The sequence below is a fragment of the Chelonia mydas genome, chromosome 11 (genome assembly GCF_015237465.2).
Source record: "Chelonia mydas isolate rCheMyd1 chromosome 11, rCheMyd1.pri.v2, whole genome shotgun sequence".
NCBI lineage: Eukaryota > Metazoa > Chordata > Testudines > Cheloniidae > Chelonia > Chelonia mydas.
In genome coordinates, this window is record NC_051251.2 from 61624486 (window position 1) to 61640061 (window position 15576).

The 15576-nt window shown below is 39.5% G+C and overlaps 1 protein-coding gene across 2 annotated transcripts in view; it reads right to left on the minus strand.

Annotated features, from left to right (window-relative positions):
• Nucleotides 1-800: 800 nt before the first annotated feature.
• Nucleotides 801-15576, minus strand: part of INO80D (INO80 complex subunit D) — a 58558-nt gene continuing 43782 nt past the window's right edge. For both annotated transcript variants that reach the window (XM_007071839.4, XM_037912219.2), the window contains exon 11: nucleotides 801-15229. In XM_007071839.4, coding sequence (XP_007071901.2) covers nucleotides 14061-15229 — 1169 coding nt within the window. In that variant the 3' untranslated portion in view covers nucleotides 801-14060. The remainder of the gene's footprint in view (nucleotides 15230-15576) is intronic.

Genomic DNA, 15576 nt, shown 5'->3' on the forward strand with positions numbered 1-15576 from the left:
GGCCAGGCAGTCACAAAGGAGGGGCCAGCTTCTGTTTGTAGTCCACCACTATGTTTCACACCATCTGATGGCTATTCAACAACCTACCTCTGAAACAATGTGGGACCCAGCAGCCCTCGTCCTACTGCAGAGCTCTCCACATCAAGTGTGGCAGAAAATGACAATTAGTGTATATTAGTGATTCAAGTAATTACAATACGAACCCCTTTGCATGGCCTTGTCGAGCGCCTATACGTAGAAATCAAAAGTAACCCTATCATGAGTGGCCTTCTCATGAGTGGCACTTCTGAAGAATTACCTCAGATCATGAGTAACCAGTTTGTGTGGTTAAGCCTACTGTAACACAATGTTTAAAATTATATATAATGGAAGGCCCTGTAGTATGCTAGCTCTATTCTACCCATCCTCAGATTGTACTTCAAATTATGGTTCACTTAAAAGAATCTTAAAAAAAAAATCCATTTTCTGGGATCACTGCTCAGTTGGACAATCCTGAAACTGGAATCTGGAGTAAATCCTAAAGTCCCAGTTCTCATTTTTGAACTCAGAGTAACTTCACTGAAGCCAATGGAATTACAAATCAGCATAAAACTAGTGAGAGCAGAATCAATAGATCTGTACCTACACAGGATACATAGAAATACAGTCATTCATCTATAGGAAACTGATCTATACTTACGATTTTTATGGCCTGGGCAATATTCATACACCTTGTATTCTGCAAAATAAAATAGTACGAATAGTCTCCATGAATTCACCAGTAATACCTTGGGAGGGGATTTTGCTATAGTAAACAAGGCTACTTCACAGCAAGATTTATTAATACATCCAAAAGAAAGAAAGAAAATCATTTTGTCACACTATATACAGATAATACATACAGTGTTTTATACACATATTACATCAGTTTTTACACAAGAAAAATATACATAAAAATGTAAACTTTTGTATACAAAAACCCTTAAACAAATTAAACAAGGACCAGATAACAAAAGGAGACCAATCTATTATCATTTCATTGATTTTTTTTTAAATGGTAATACAGTACATTCATTGAGAAGAATGAGGAACATGTGAGCTAACTCTTCCTATTTAAAGGGAAAGTACAAACACCAACGTGGCTACCCACCCCTGGAATGCCGTCCTCAAGTGCTCCAGCACTTAAAAGCATTAGTGTAAGTTTCTATTGATGCTGGGGACTGTATGTGAAATGACTATTCTTCTCAAGCATCCCCATCCACCACATTCTTTAAAAGCAATGTATCTGCAGAAGCAAACTGGACTGGGCTTTTTTTGCATATTAGCTAGTCTTCTAGCTAATACGATAGAGGATACAGCAGTGCAAGTTTGTATGTTCCCTTTAAGCAGTTAATGTATTTATTTGTAGGTTATTTCCCCCCCCCCCCCCAATGTATGGCATGTTAAACACATTTGTGTGTTGGGGGCGTGAACAATCAGAGGGGTGTAGAGACTGCTAGTCCTTGCTACCATGCAGTTATTTCAAAATCAGTTATGTTTACAAGCTGTGATTCACTGGCTTCAAAATGCACTGCCTCATCTTTGCCTTCCCACTGCAACTTGTTTACATTTTAAACTTTAGTGACCAAACAATTGCTATGAGGCTCTTTGTCACAAGGCTGTTTCTGATATCAAGCTGCAATCAAGCGACCTTTTAAAATGACACAAACACCAACTTCTTTAGGACAGTCAGAAGCATTTCAACATTTCGTATTGTTCATTTGCTGTCTTCTTTTCCAGTAAATCTAGATAAAGATATTTACTGATAATTGTCCAAACAAACAATATTTTACTTGTGTCCTTCATTTCTCCCCTACCTGTACACAGACATACTGTTTGGAGATGGGGGGGGGGGGGGGGGGGGGGGAAATTACATGATGGTGAACAGCTGCAGAAATTCTTTGAAAAACATAATTCCTTCCTGCTGAAGGCCTTTCATATTCAATAAGTTAAAAGCTTGACTCCAGGCATCTTTATGAGAAATTCACCCTCTACATGGAATGAAAAGAGTAACAGAATAATAATGAACTGACAAGGTGGGTGAGGTGACCAACTTCTGTTGGTGAGAGAGGACAAGCTTTTGAGCTTACATACAGTTCTTCTTCAGGTCTGGGAAATTTACTCAGAGTATCACAGCTAAATAAAAGGTGGAACAGGTTGTTTAGCATAAGTAGATAACACATATTCTAAGGGACCATTCAAGGTGAAGTCGCCTGTTAACACCTCTCCAATCATGGAGAGGGAGAAAGCTGCGGGGCAGTGTTTATTGATTGTAGGTTATTGTAAATCCATAAATGCCATAACTCCAATGTCTCTATTCAGTCCATGATTTTTAGTATCTAGCACAGTTATGAATTTAAACTCCCAGGCTCATCTTGTGCAGGTTTCGTTTGAGGATGAGTACTGAGAGGTCAGATATGCAGTGATCACTTTGTGAAAAGTGTTCACCCACAGGTAACACAATGTTTTTGTCTTTATTTTTCTGTGTGAGTTCATCCAAGAGCATAGTGATTGTCTCATTTCACCTACATAGATGTTATTGGGGCATTAAATGAAACAAGACAATCACTCCGCTCTTGAATGAACTCACACACAAAACTGATAAAAGACAAAAACACCGTATCACTTGTGGGCGAACACTTTTCACAAAGCACTCACTCTATATCTGATCTCTCAGTCTTCATCCTCCAATTAAACCTGTACAACACCTTCAAATGACGAGCCTGGGAGCTTAAATACATAACTTTGCTAGACAATAAAAATCATGGACTGAACAGAGCATTAGATTTGTGGCTCATTACAACAATATATAAATCACTAACCTCCCGCTCCTTCCCCCCATGACCGGAGGGGTTTAAATAGGCCACTTCACCTTGAATGGTCCCTTGAAATATGTAACTACTTATGCCTCACAATCTGTTCCACCTTATATTCAGCTGTAAAAAGAAAAGGAGTACTTGTGGCACCTTAGAGACTAAACAAATTTATTTGAGCATAAGCTTTCGTGAGCTACAGCTCACTTCATCGGATACACTGTGACACTCCGAGTAAGTGTCCTAGATCTGAAGAAGAGATCTGCATAAACTCAAAAGTTGTTTCTCTCACCAACAGAAGTTGATCCAATAAAGGATATTACCTCACCTATCTTGTCTCTCTAATATCTTGGGACCAATATGGCTACAACACTGGATATAATAATGAATTGACATTTTTCCTGCAAAGGTGGGAGAATATTAAAGCCTCCTTAGTGAAATCAATATTATTGAATGTATGAGGCAAACAATGCAAAAATATTTGTGTAGAGAAAGTCTGGAGGAGGAACATTTTAAGGAAAATGTGAGTCTTTAGCAGTTTAGTTGAACAGAAAGGAAAAAACCCTGATTACCATATGCCTCAGCTTCAGAAAAAACAAAAAGAACAAAAAACATAGAAATTAGTGTCTTAATTTCTTTCTGATGCCTTTATGATGAACGGCAGTTTTTTATAACAACCTCCTTCTAGTTAAAAGACTATTCAAATGGCTTTGGATAATTAAGAGAGTCTCCTTTTCAAATAAAATTTTGATGATTATTTTCCGTTCATCTTATATAAATGCAGTTTCAGTGAAATTATTCCATAAGGGACAGCATTTTGCTAAAAGTAAAAAATTGCCAACCAAAATTCACACATATACACATGTGTATATGCAGTATATCTACACTCTATATACATGTTTAATACACATATGCATGAGTATATATCAGGAACCTATGAATGTGTTCTCCACGTTTATGTAAATTGAAATACTGTGTGTAATATGTGTGTGTATATAAATATACACACACACACACTCAGCACACAGATATACCCATACACACGACCCAACATATATATTACAGAAGTCTTCATGTGACAGCACAGAGGGAACATTACCATAAGGTTACATTTTCCTACAGAACTGCCTGGAAGACAAAATTCCATAGCTGAATGGTGACAACATAAATATTAAAAATATTGAAAGCAATAAGACTTGAAAACAGAATTGGAAAAACTAAAGTACTAGTTAGCCAGGAGCAGAGTTTTAACTGTCACTTTCTGTTAAAAGGTTATTGAATCCAGATTTCGCTTAAAAAGGTGAACTAAAATACCCGTTTTAAAACAAGAAATACAAAAAACTTTGAAAAAGCCAAATCATTTAATACAAGAGCAGACAGAAGATTTTAATTCAAATATCCTGAAGGGTAACTCTGATTTATTTTTTAAAGTCTTTTTAAGGTTGAATTTAGAGATCTGCGTTTCTCGAGACATTTGATGAAATCACCAATACCTAGAACAGAGCACAAAGCTGCATTCTCAGCATTGCTTTAAGCATCTGTGGATTCAGAACATGGAACTCTCCTTTTGTCAGGAAAGTAAAAGGAAGCCTTGATTTTTCACTATTTTGTTGTACAACTCTGAATTTTTAACTCAACATGCATCTGACTCAACATTCTGGGACACTGAACAGCTTTGAATATCATTTTCAAAAAGTATTTCAGTTCACACTGCAAAACAAAATGACCACAGTCACACTGAAATCAGGAGAGCAATGTGTGCGCGCACAGGGCCAGATTCAGCTGTCCCTGCAGTCAATCAAAATCTTTCTATTGAGTACAATGAGAGCTGGATCAGGCTCTAAAGCGGACTGCTGATGGAAGTTAGATTTTGAAATGCTGGGATAGGAGATTAGTTAGGATGAAGGTAATGGTGTAGAGCAGCATAAGAGGTGGGTATTGGAAGAGGCCTCACAAAACATTAATATAGTAAAACATAAGCAAAATTGTACCAGGAAATTCCATTTTGAGGGTTCAGGTAACAAGATCAATAGTTACAACACTGAAGTCATAGCAATTTATGCCATCCAAATTCCTCACTGGAACTATAACAACTTCATTTGTCACAGTTGCTTAATTGTTAAACACGCATTTTGTGGATATTATACATATCTGCATCTCTCTCTCACACACACACACACCACATTTTGTGTGTATGAGATTGTATGTACATTTCATGTATTTTATATATAGATTTAGATCTGCTGCATTCATATGTATGTACTGTACATCATAAGGGCAATTCCACGTTCAGCAAAGTGCTACCCAGATCTCATATACATCTCTCTATACAGGTATACACAAGAGGGCTCTATTCTTCCCCATAAATGCATAAAATTGTTTATGCTGGTAACTCCCATTATGCTCAACTAATGGGAGGAAAAGGCCTCAGACAACTTCCACCTCCCTGCCCTTCACTTGTAGGCATATGTACAAGAAATATCATTTAAAAAAACATATAAACATATTTGAAAGGCTGGGGATGAAAAAAAAACCCTAGTTCAACAGCATAAAAAAGGTCTGGATTTGCAACTATTTTTTAAGGAAAAAAGTTGCCAAAAACAAATTAGAAATATCTGTAATATTGGAAGCTCTGTTCTAATAAACAGATTTTTAAAGTTTCAGAATTTTCATGATTCAAACTATCAGCAACAGAGCATGCATCATTTAGGATTTTATTCTCTCCAGCCTGGATGGTGTAATGATGAATATCAGGATGAGAAGGAGAATAAGTAGGAATGTTTTGGGTTTTCTAGGTCTCTCAGGTAAGAACTCCCATACAGATAGATCATCTCCCTCTCAAATTATGAATAAATTTAAATGCCCATAATTCAGTTTAGAATTCACAGCACAAATGAAACTCTCAGGCTTTTGTTTTGTATAAATTTGTAAGTTACATAGACCCCTTTAAGGAAACAAATCAGATAACTTTAAAAATGAAACCCTTTAAAGAGAATGGAGACCAGTTTAAAAAAAAAATATCACCCATGTCAATACTTTTTAACCTGAAAACGCAAGGATGACTCATTGACAACATATTCTAAGTCAGAGTATGAGAGATTCTGGTATTAACTTGAAAATGGACATTAATTCCTACATCTCACCACCCTAAATATAAATCTTCTCATTTCAAATTCTTTTTAAGAATAAAACTCACCCCCCCCCCACACACACACACTTTTTAAGGCTGTTTTGGGAGCCTGGGATTTTCATGACATTTTAACAGGGCTCAATGCAATTCAATTAAAAAGAATAAAATCAACATGATATCAGAGTTAGCCTTATAACAGAAGACTATGTAGCAGAGAGAGTTTGGTTATCTTTACAATAATGAGGACAGAGTAACCCCCTACTAAATAATCACATTTCTACAAGTACATTCCATCACCTCTCAACTACTTTTCTCTTTACAAAAACTATGACCTACGTACAGTATACACATTCATATCACACACACAACCCCCCCCAAAATGCATATTTTTGTGTGTGTATATAATACATACATGCACACAACCAGTCTAATTCTATTTATAAGTCACAGTGGGAATTCCTCTGTAAGGAAAGGAGGGGGGAAAGTTCCTCAATAAGACACTGTGGATTCCGAGATTTAATGTTCTGTCTTGTCAAATTCCAACTTGCATAACTGGAAACAAATACATTTAACAAAAAAAAAAAAAAAAAGTTCTTACAAACTTGGTTCACAACTTCCAGCTACAGTAGTTGGATTTTTAATTTGATCTATTTACCCTGTAACTAAACATCTAACCATTACAAACCACAGATAAATTATTGCAGAATGTAACAAAAAAAACAAAAAGAAAAAAAACCAAAAACAAAACAAAAAAGAGAGTTATAGGAGCAGTACTATACGGGTTAACAAGAGATCTATGTTTTGTTGATACAGGATACCATTTTATTTGTATATATCTGCAAGGTAGCAAAGAATAGCTGTACACCTTGACACGGCAAAGATCCAGTGTAAAAAGGTGCTTTACTAGTTTTTGTTTTTCCAAAAAAGCTTGTATATAATTTTATAGCTATTAAAAACACATATGCAACATAATTCATTACACTCAATACAGCTTTAGTATAAAACTTATAATTTATGAGGTGATGTTAATAGCATAAATTAATATACCTTTTCTCTTAAAATCTACAATAAGTATTCTGAAAGCTCATCGGGGAAGGGTATCTTTAAATAAAAGTTTAAAGCTGAGCGTGATGGAAAAAGATTCTGTATGTTGAATTTGAGATGAGCACCCCGAGAAGAGAAGAAGTCCCTAAGCCGGACACCGTGGACTACAAAACTGAACAAGATTTCTCTTTCTTGCGCTCTCATTTAGATGAAGCTCTACCTTAAATTATTATTTACTTTTAAAACTATTTACTTTTTATGTTAACTGCCCTTATTTCCACAAGGAATCCCTGAGACATACCCAAAATTGTACAGTGAAAATAATCACTGTTCAGAGAAACTGGTTCAACCCCTTCTAAATAGATGTAGATACTTTGTATGAGAACCAAACTGTCCATCACTTCAGAATGGATCTATTTCCACTGGAACCAAATTGTACTTTTTAAGACGTAGGTTAGAGAGTCATTTCAGGGTAAATCAGTCTACTCCAAAGTATAAGCAATGGTGTAGCAGTCAGCTGCATTAGAGCCATCTGCATCACAGTTAAAGTTTTCCAGGAGAGATTTGGGAGCATTACCTATCCAGAGTTTACTTCAGTGGGGACTGAAGGTGGGAAACACGTTAGTTTTACTAGACCAAGTTCAACATCTGTATCCAATTCATACACATACAATCTGTGTGTGTGTGGTCGTGTGTGTGTTTTGGGGACCAGGGAGAGGCGGGGGAAATGAAGAATGCACTTTTCTACACTGAGTATATACAGGCTTAAAAAAATCAAAAGCCTGGTTTTTTATCCTATTTGTTTTCAAATTGAATTGTATGAGCTAGGGAAGACCAAAAAAAAAAAAAAAAAAATTGTGCCAACTCAAGACTTCAGGATACCTAGGAAAAAAAAGGAAAACTTCCAAATGCCACCTCCAAACTTCAATTCAAAGTCTGTTTCCTTCTTTCATGCTTCCACTACATATCCTTGTTCCATAAGAATTGGAAAACTAGAGCATGAAAAACCGCAATAAGGTGTGGGGGAGGGGGAAATAAGAGAAATAACTGAATCATGACACAGCCAACAGAGTTACAGATGTTATAGACTTGCTTAGGAAACACTCCTGAGAATCCAGTCATTTTCCCCATATAGACCCAGCCACCAGTGATCACGGAATTGCCTTTTGATATGTGGTTGCAGTTTGCTTTCTTCTGTCAATGGGTAACTTTTTCTACCCCAACCTCTGTTAGTTCACACAAACATTATATTTTAAGAGTGTTTTTTACCTCTTGATAGAGCCAAAGTCCTTCATGAACCAATTCTGAAAGACCTGAGTTAAATCCTAATGAATCTGAATTTTGTTTTCCCATTATCATAATCATCGTACTTTAGTGGGGTTCTTCTTGAGGGTATTTTATCAACTGTTTTTTAAAATCAGGCTAATTCCACCAGTTTTTCCAGGTAATTTTCTACTGGCAACTACCTTTAAAACAAAAGGAATTTATGGGAAGAAAAAGATTCCCTGTAATACTCCTGAGCATACAGAGCTCTCTCTCAGTGACGACCACAGTGATATTTTCAGCAGCTAGCTCACACCTTACTGCTAATGCCCTGTGAGATCACATGGTATTTTCATTTTACTCCATATTCTGTGAATTCTTACACAATATCCTATTGCACTGTAGCTCTGGCTTCTAAACTTCTATTATGACTCACAGGAACCTCTCCAAATCCTTTTTTTAAACAATCAGAATATTTGCTCATTATCAATCATACAGGATTTTAAATGATTGGCAATTTTAGTGTCGGGGTGGTGGCAGAGAAGAGTGAAAAAAGATGGTGAAGAGAGTGGGAAAGAGGGGATGAAATTTAAGGAGGCAAGCGGCGCAGCCCAGAACACTCGTCCGCTCTCAGCCTAAGTTAAAGGGCCTTATGAGGAGGCTCTGCAGGCACAGCAGCTTGAATCTATTCTTTCAGTTAAATACGCTGCCACCAAGATGGGGCTTGGAATTCTGGATCCACATCTGATCTGGGCTACTTCAGTTTGCCTGGGGGCTGCGTTAAAGGCTCCTTCGCTGGCAAGAAGAGAAACCAGCCCGTTGATAAAAGCAACTGCTGAAGAGGAAAATTAGGTTAAAGACACACCCACCCATCTCAGTGTATGTCTTCACTACAGAGTTAGCCAGTGTTCTTATTCAGGTGTTGCCCCAACTCCCCTCCTGGGCACACACAAAAACCTTCATGCACAGCTGGGGATGTGGGTTAGAGCCTATCAGTTCTCCAGAACCCTCCCACGTTCCCCTTACCCCATCTGCTGTGTGCTCACAACGACAGACAAGCTCTCCCACAATTCCCTGGGAAAGAATCAGAGCAGCTCAGCTTACTGCAGCACCACCTGCTATGTCCCCAGCCGTTCTAGCGACACATGCAGGGGAGTGCAGCGTGGCTGCTCACACCCAGTCTACACTAGCACAGGTGCCCAGACTAGGATGCCTGGGCTAATTCTGAAGTGAAGGCATACTCTCAAAGGACTAATTTTCCTCTTCCTTGGCGAACTTAGTTTTCCAGCTGGGTAAGTCAGCGGTCAGAGAAAGCTTTAACAAACTCAATTCTGTTCTGTGTTCCTGGTTAGACTCTTGCAGCCAGAGCCTTAGCTCTGGTAAATTAGCACAGCTTCAATGAAGCTGATACAGCCATGTTTATTTACACCAGCCGAGAATCTGACCTCTCAATGTCTAAATATTAGGATCATGATCTCCAAAGAAAGCAATTCATGAAGCCAGTAATATAGCTTTCAATGAAGCTACTATTTTTTTTAAAAAGTTAGCTTCCAATGCCCCCTCCCACTGAAGAACAAACACATTCTTGACAGCAAAAATATTTCTCTTTCACTTGCACTCTCATCTCCAATGTTGGCTGGCAGACTACAAGCTTCTCAAGGAGGGAACCTAGAAATGCTTATCAAATGAGAACCTGAAATTGCTTAAGAAAACAGTCCTTTGTTTCATTAACCTATGACATGAAACTGGAAAGTCCTTCTACGGCATAGTCTGGCACTCAGTAGGGTAAGCAGAACTGCAGTAAGTTATTTTTGAACAGATGTTCTTTGTTAAGATGTGCAAATGCATAAGGCAATCAACAGAGGCAAAGAAACAAACCAATGTCTTGACCAAAGGAAAGGTGGATGATATTCAAAGGTGCTTCTCATAATATAGCAACTAGTAGAGCCACTGGACCAGACTTTAATTTCACCCCCTCTTTCCCATTAAATAGCCAATGGGAGCGGAGTCCACTTACGCCAGTTCTAAATTTGACTAATAAACTGAATGGTCAAGGGAAATTCTCACAGTATGGAATATATACATTAAGCGTAACTGCTTTATAAACCAGGTCAGCATCATGCTGTCCCTCACTGGCCTCCATAAACTGTCCAAGCAAAGTTAATCTTTGTCAAGAGTGTAATCTCCACCAATTCTTATGCCTCTGTGCTAAGATCACCTGACATTACATTACTACCCAAAAGGACATTATTGCTTCTAAACTTCTCTGTCAAATGCCTTCTAATTCTTTAAAACCCCACATTTATATAAAGAACATAATTTTTAGTTACTAAAGTAGGTTTATTCTATTCATTTCATGTATTAGTGGCACAACAGATACTGATCATTTCAACAAATGGATTGGAATCGCTACACTGACTCTTTGGTGAAAGGGTAATTACTGCTAATTGCTGTATTATAGGAGATGCAACCTGTTCAAGACAGCATGAATGAGAACCATATCAATGGCAGCCCTAAGAACCAAGACAAATCCCACATGGAGCAAACGTATTTCCTGGTGGAAGAGAAGTGAAGTGTCTGGCTGCATAAACCTGTGTTCTTGGGTCCACTACTCATCCCACAACACTATGGTGCTGATCCTGCACTGAACGCTATGCAGGCAGACTCCTGGTGAAGTCAGTGGGCTTTGTGTGGGTATAGGGATCCATCTGCGTGGTGCTCATTGCAGATTTAGGACCTAAAATCAGAACTGCTTCCTTACTAGGATATAACTAATTTAATGAAGTTACACTTCAATTAGATGCAGTGAAGCTGCAACTGGCAACAATCTTGACCATTTCAAAGCTCCGTACTGGAAAATAGATAGGGATTCCTTTTCTAACACATGTCAAATGGAACAAACTTTTTAAAGTAGTGCAGCTTTTTTGCAAACTCAATCTGCTCATGAAAAATGTTATGCGGACAATGTTTAGGAAAAATCCCCCACAGATCCATAAAGCTGAGATCTAAAGGGTGAGACTTCCAGAGTCTGGGAATCTGATTTCAAATGGGAATTATGCACCTACATGCTCTTGGGCATCTTGGAAAATCCCAGCCTAAATAAATGATCAGATTAAGAGCCAGATTCTATTCCGAGTTAAATGGGGGTAAATCCATAGTAACTCATCTGGCTAAAAGAATTACTCCATGATTTACACGGATGTAACTGAGAACAGAAACTGGGCCCAAGTGTTTTCTCTACTGGTAGGTAAGGGGAAGTGATGAACGGGTGGGAAGAAGAGAACAGGCTGCTGTTCCATTACACATTTTGATGAGCACGAGAAATATTCCATAAATCAAAATCCTTAAACTAATCAGTAGAACATCCTGTCACATGACATTTAATACTGGCAGATTTAACAATTGATCATTTACCCATTTGGCAAACTAGATTCACCCTTCTTTTTCAATCAATCATCTCAATATACTAACGAAGGTATATTAACACAATGGAAAATAATGCAAATCAAACATTTGTCTCCTCAAAAGCATGGGGAGAGGGAAGAGGACAGAATAAAAAAAACAAATGTCCTATCAGCTTTTCCTCATTTCACAATTATCAGTGGGCATTCCTCAATCAGCGGGACAATATAGTGGGGTTTTGTTAAGCTTCATTTCAATTTATGACATGATTTGAAAACATTTAAATCAGTTACAGACAAACCTAGACCACTCAAGAACACTGGGATTTATTATAATATTAAGCCCTGTTTTACGAAGTATGGGAATAAGGATTTCTCAATATCAAAAACCTGAAAATAAATGTTTCCCCCTCCACGCACATATGCTTGCAATTTCAGCAAGGGATGTACCCATAGGGCTCATTCCTTTATAATTAAAAAAAGGACAAAGCTTTTGAAAAGAAGGGAATGGCTATAACTAGTGGGATATAAACCCAAGATGGGCTGCACCCGGGAAGTTTGGATCCACATCTCAATCCTTACCCTCAGGAAATCTGGGAACAGAGGTTTGGGCCCCATTATCACTCACATAAACAGAAAACATAAATTGAGGGAAGATACATTACTCTCCACATACTAGGGAATAACTGAACTCAGTTGAATAATCCCTTGCTCGAAGAAATTATTAACCCTCTTATAATGAAACTGCCTTCAACATGCGGAGAGAAAGATTTGCTTTGCTTTTTCATCTTCTCTCATATGCATCTTAGAAGCAAACCAAACAGTGGAGACTTTTTATAGCCATCAGGTAGGAATTACTTTCACATAGTGTCTAGCTAGAGCCTTATAAAGTCACAGTTTTCTCAAGCACTTCCCCCCCCCCTCTTTTTTTTTTAGGGGGGAGGAGGGAAGGGAGAAGAGGGAGATTAAATGATTCACGCAAACTCCTTGTGATTTTGTTGTTATTCTTTAGGGAAGAAACAGATATAAGAGGAATCCACTGCCTTTATAAGGAGCTGACATTATGACCAAGGAGACTTATAACCATTTTCAGAAAACAGGCAATAAAAGCAACAAGGTGTTGTGGAGAGAAGGAATTTCCCTATTTTGCTTCAGTAAGTTTGGTTTTGGTTAGTGGTAACCACAAATATGTACCCGCCAATTCCCAATACATTCAGCTTCATATACAGAGCATCAGTCTCACAAGTGTCTCAAAAACGGTATGGCTCCTGGTACAAAATCACTACTATTATAGACAGAGTCTCAGCAGCAACAGATAGTTTGAGAAATTCCGTTATTTTAAATTTACCAAAGGGGCCTGACGTAGATTTGTTCAAATGGGTAGCATATGGATACATACCAATAGAATTCTTCCAGTTTCAGCTAGGAAACTCCTGCTGTGCAGAGTTCTGGACACAGCCACATTTGAAAAGGCAAACCATCAACACTACAATGCCACAGTAATTCAGCACTGGTGGGAATTTCTGCAAGAGTCTTGACTAGACCATTATTTATTCCAGTCTTTCCATTTTCTTGTCTTTTCTCCCTGGGTTAACCTTTGAAACAGCAAGACCGCTCAGTGCCCTGCAAACAGGTAAAACCTATTTGCCCTAGTCAGTCAATCCCCTCTCTGCTCAATGAACGTAAAATAAAGAAAATAAATCAACATTCAGTAAGAACACTGACCAATTTCGGAAGGGGACACAGCTACTATTGTCTCAGCAGCAGACAAGGAACTGCTGCTCTCCCAAACACACACACGCCCACAGAGGAGGTCAAAAGACTATTTTTAAGGAGTTGTCAGATGAATAATTGAACCATGGTCTTGAGTGCTTCGGTGCACCATTACCAAACCCGAGTGTGGAGCCAACTTTCCATGCCCAGATGCTACCTTTTTAATTTTTTTAAAACCAAGAGACTTTCCCCCGCTATAAAAACTTCCTACATGACATGCTAATGGGATGGAAAGCACTGATCTGAACCCTAGGAAACAGTAACGTGCATTGGTAATTTGAGGTATCGTCCCATTTCTAGGTCTTACTGCTAAGGTCAATTACATCCAGTAACTGTGCTGTATCCTTAAGGAAATTCGTGGGGTACGGTGAACCTGCCAGTAATAAACGAGCACCAGTGCATAACTAGCACATGTGAACACTAGAGCGAGGTTCACTAAGGGGCCACCCTGGTCTGCACGGAAGCAGGAGGTTTATTTTTAACCCCCTCTTTTTTTTTTTAAAAAAAAAAAACAAAAACAAAAAATCCTCCTCAAAGGGAGGGGAGGACAATAAAGAGGAAAAAGAAGATAGAAAACACAGGGTCCCCATCTGCCTGCAAATATACAGACAGATCAGCTCAGTTAGAGGTGGTGAAGGGAGCAGATGCATTATTGGTACTAGTAGCTGTGGCACCTGTTACTGTGAAGCCTGTGGGAGGAGCTATGGAGCTGTGGCTAGGCTGCAGGTCCTTAGGAATGCCACTGTGTGAGCTCAGCTGATGGCCAAAGGCTGCGCTGAACTGAGGGAGTTGCTGTTTGGGGGAAGTGGAGGCCATTAGTTCAGCAGAGGCAGGACCCATGCCACTAAAACTGGTCCGTGGTAACCCCGGAAGCACACTGGAGCTGTTGGGGGTCACAGTGGCGAAGGCAGGCTGTGTGGTCTCTGAGTGCGAGGTGGTAGGTGGTGTGGACAGGGAGGTGGAAAGAAGGTGTCCATCGGCACCAAGAAGGTTGCTAAACGGAGAGGGGTCACCAAGATTGACAGGGAGATTTCCCCAGTGAGTTCTGGGGTTCGCCACCCCACTAAGTGGCACCTCCAGCTGCGGTGGGAGCAAGTGCTGTGCCATAATGGGCATCTCTGCTGAGAAGGTAGCTGCCAAGTTATCACCAGAATAGGATGTGGCATGGGGGGATGTGATATGGTCGCTGTAGGGAGACGGCACATGCTCACTATCGTAATGGCTTCCGTGGGGTGAGGAGTGCGAATGGTCACTGCTGTATTGCTGTCGTGAGGTGATTAGGTCATCTGCCTTGCTCAGCAGCTGGGCAGAGTGTGGCCTCTGGGAGGCATGGCTGCCATCATGAAGTCCATGAAACTGTCCTGGGAAGGCTCTCTCCCCAAGTCCACTCTGGCTTATCAGAGTGGCAGAAGTAAGGCCAACGTTGGCTGGGGCAGAGAATTGCCCCTGGATCTGCCCTGCCAGGGGCGTAGGTGGGTTAGACAAGGTAGCAGAACGGAGCAAGTTCTCATCCAGCTCCAGACTGGAGAAATTATCATGTACTATACGCCCATTCAACAGCTCCCCCAGGTCCGTGTTAACCTCTCTGCTCAAGGACTGCATTCCTGGAGCTCCAGCACCTGTGGTGAACACCCCTATCCCTCTATCTGATAGCTCCTGAACTGGCACACCGTCTGTCTGTGTAAGTACTCCAATGGTACTCAGGCACTCAAGAGAAGTTACAGCCTGCAGAGCCCGTTCCAGTTCCTCTGCCTCTTCTGTAGTAGGAAGGAGGTCTCCATTTTTACCTACAGAAACAAGAACAACAGAAGTTAGTTTGCTTTTCAGAGATACGCCTCATTCTGTGGCTCTAGGAATACAGCTATCCAAAAAGTTCAATAGGATTTCTACTGGAAAATTATAACAAACTTCCAGAATGGCTCATGATATGACTGAAAAAAAGAAATTCACGCTTCCTGTCTTAGTTGGAAAAATTTTTCCAACTGCATTTTTTTTCAGTGTAAATGCAAAATAATAAGCCTTAAACATTTGCTGGATTCACATTAGCCTATAAAACAGGGGTGGCCAAACTGCAGCTTGCGAGCTACATGAGGCTCTTTTGCAGTTGAAGTGTGGCTTGCAGAGCCCCCTGCAC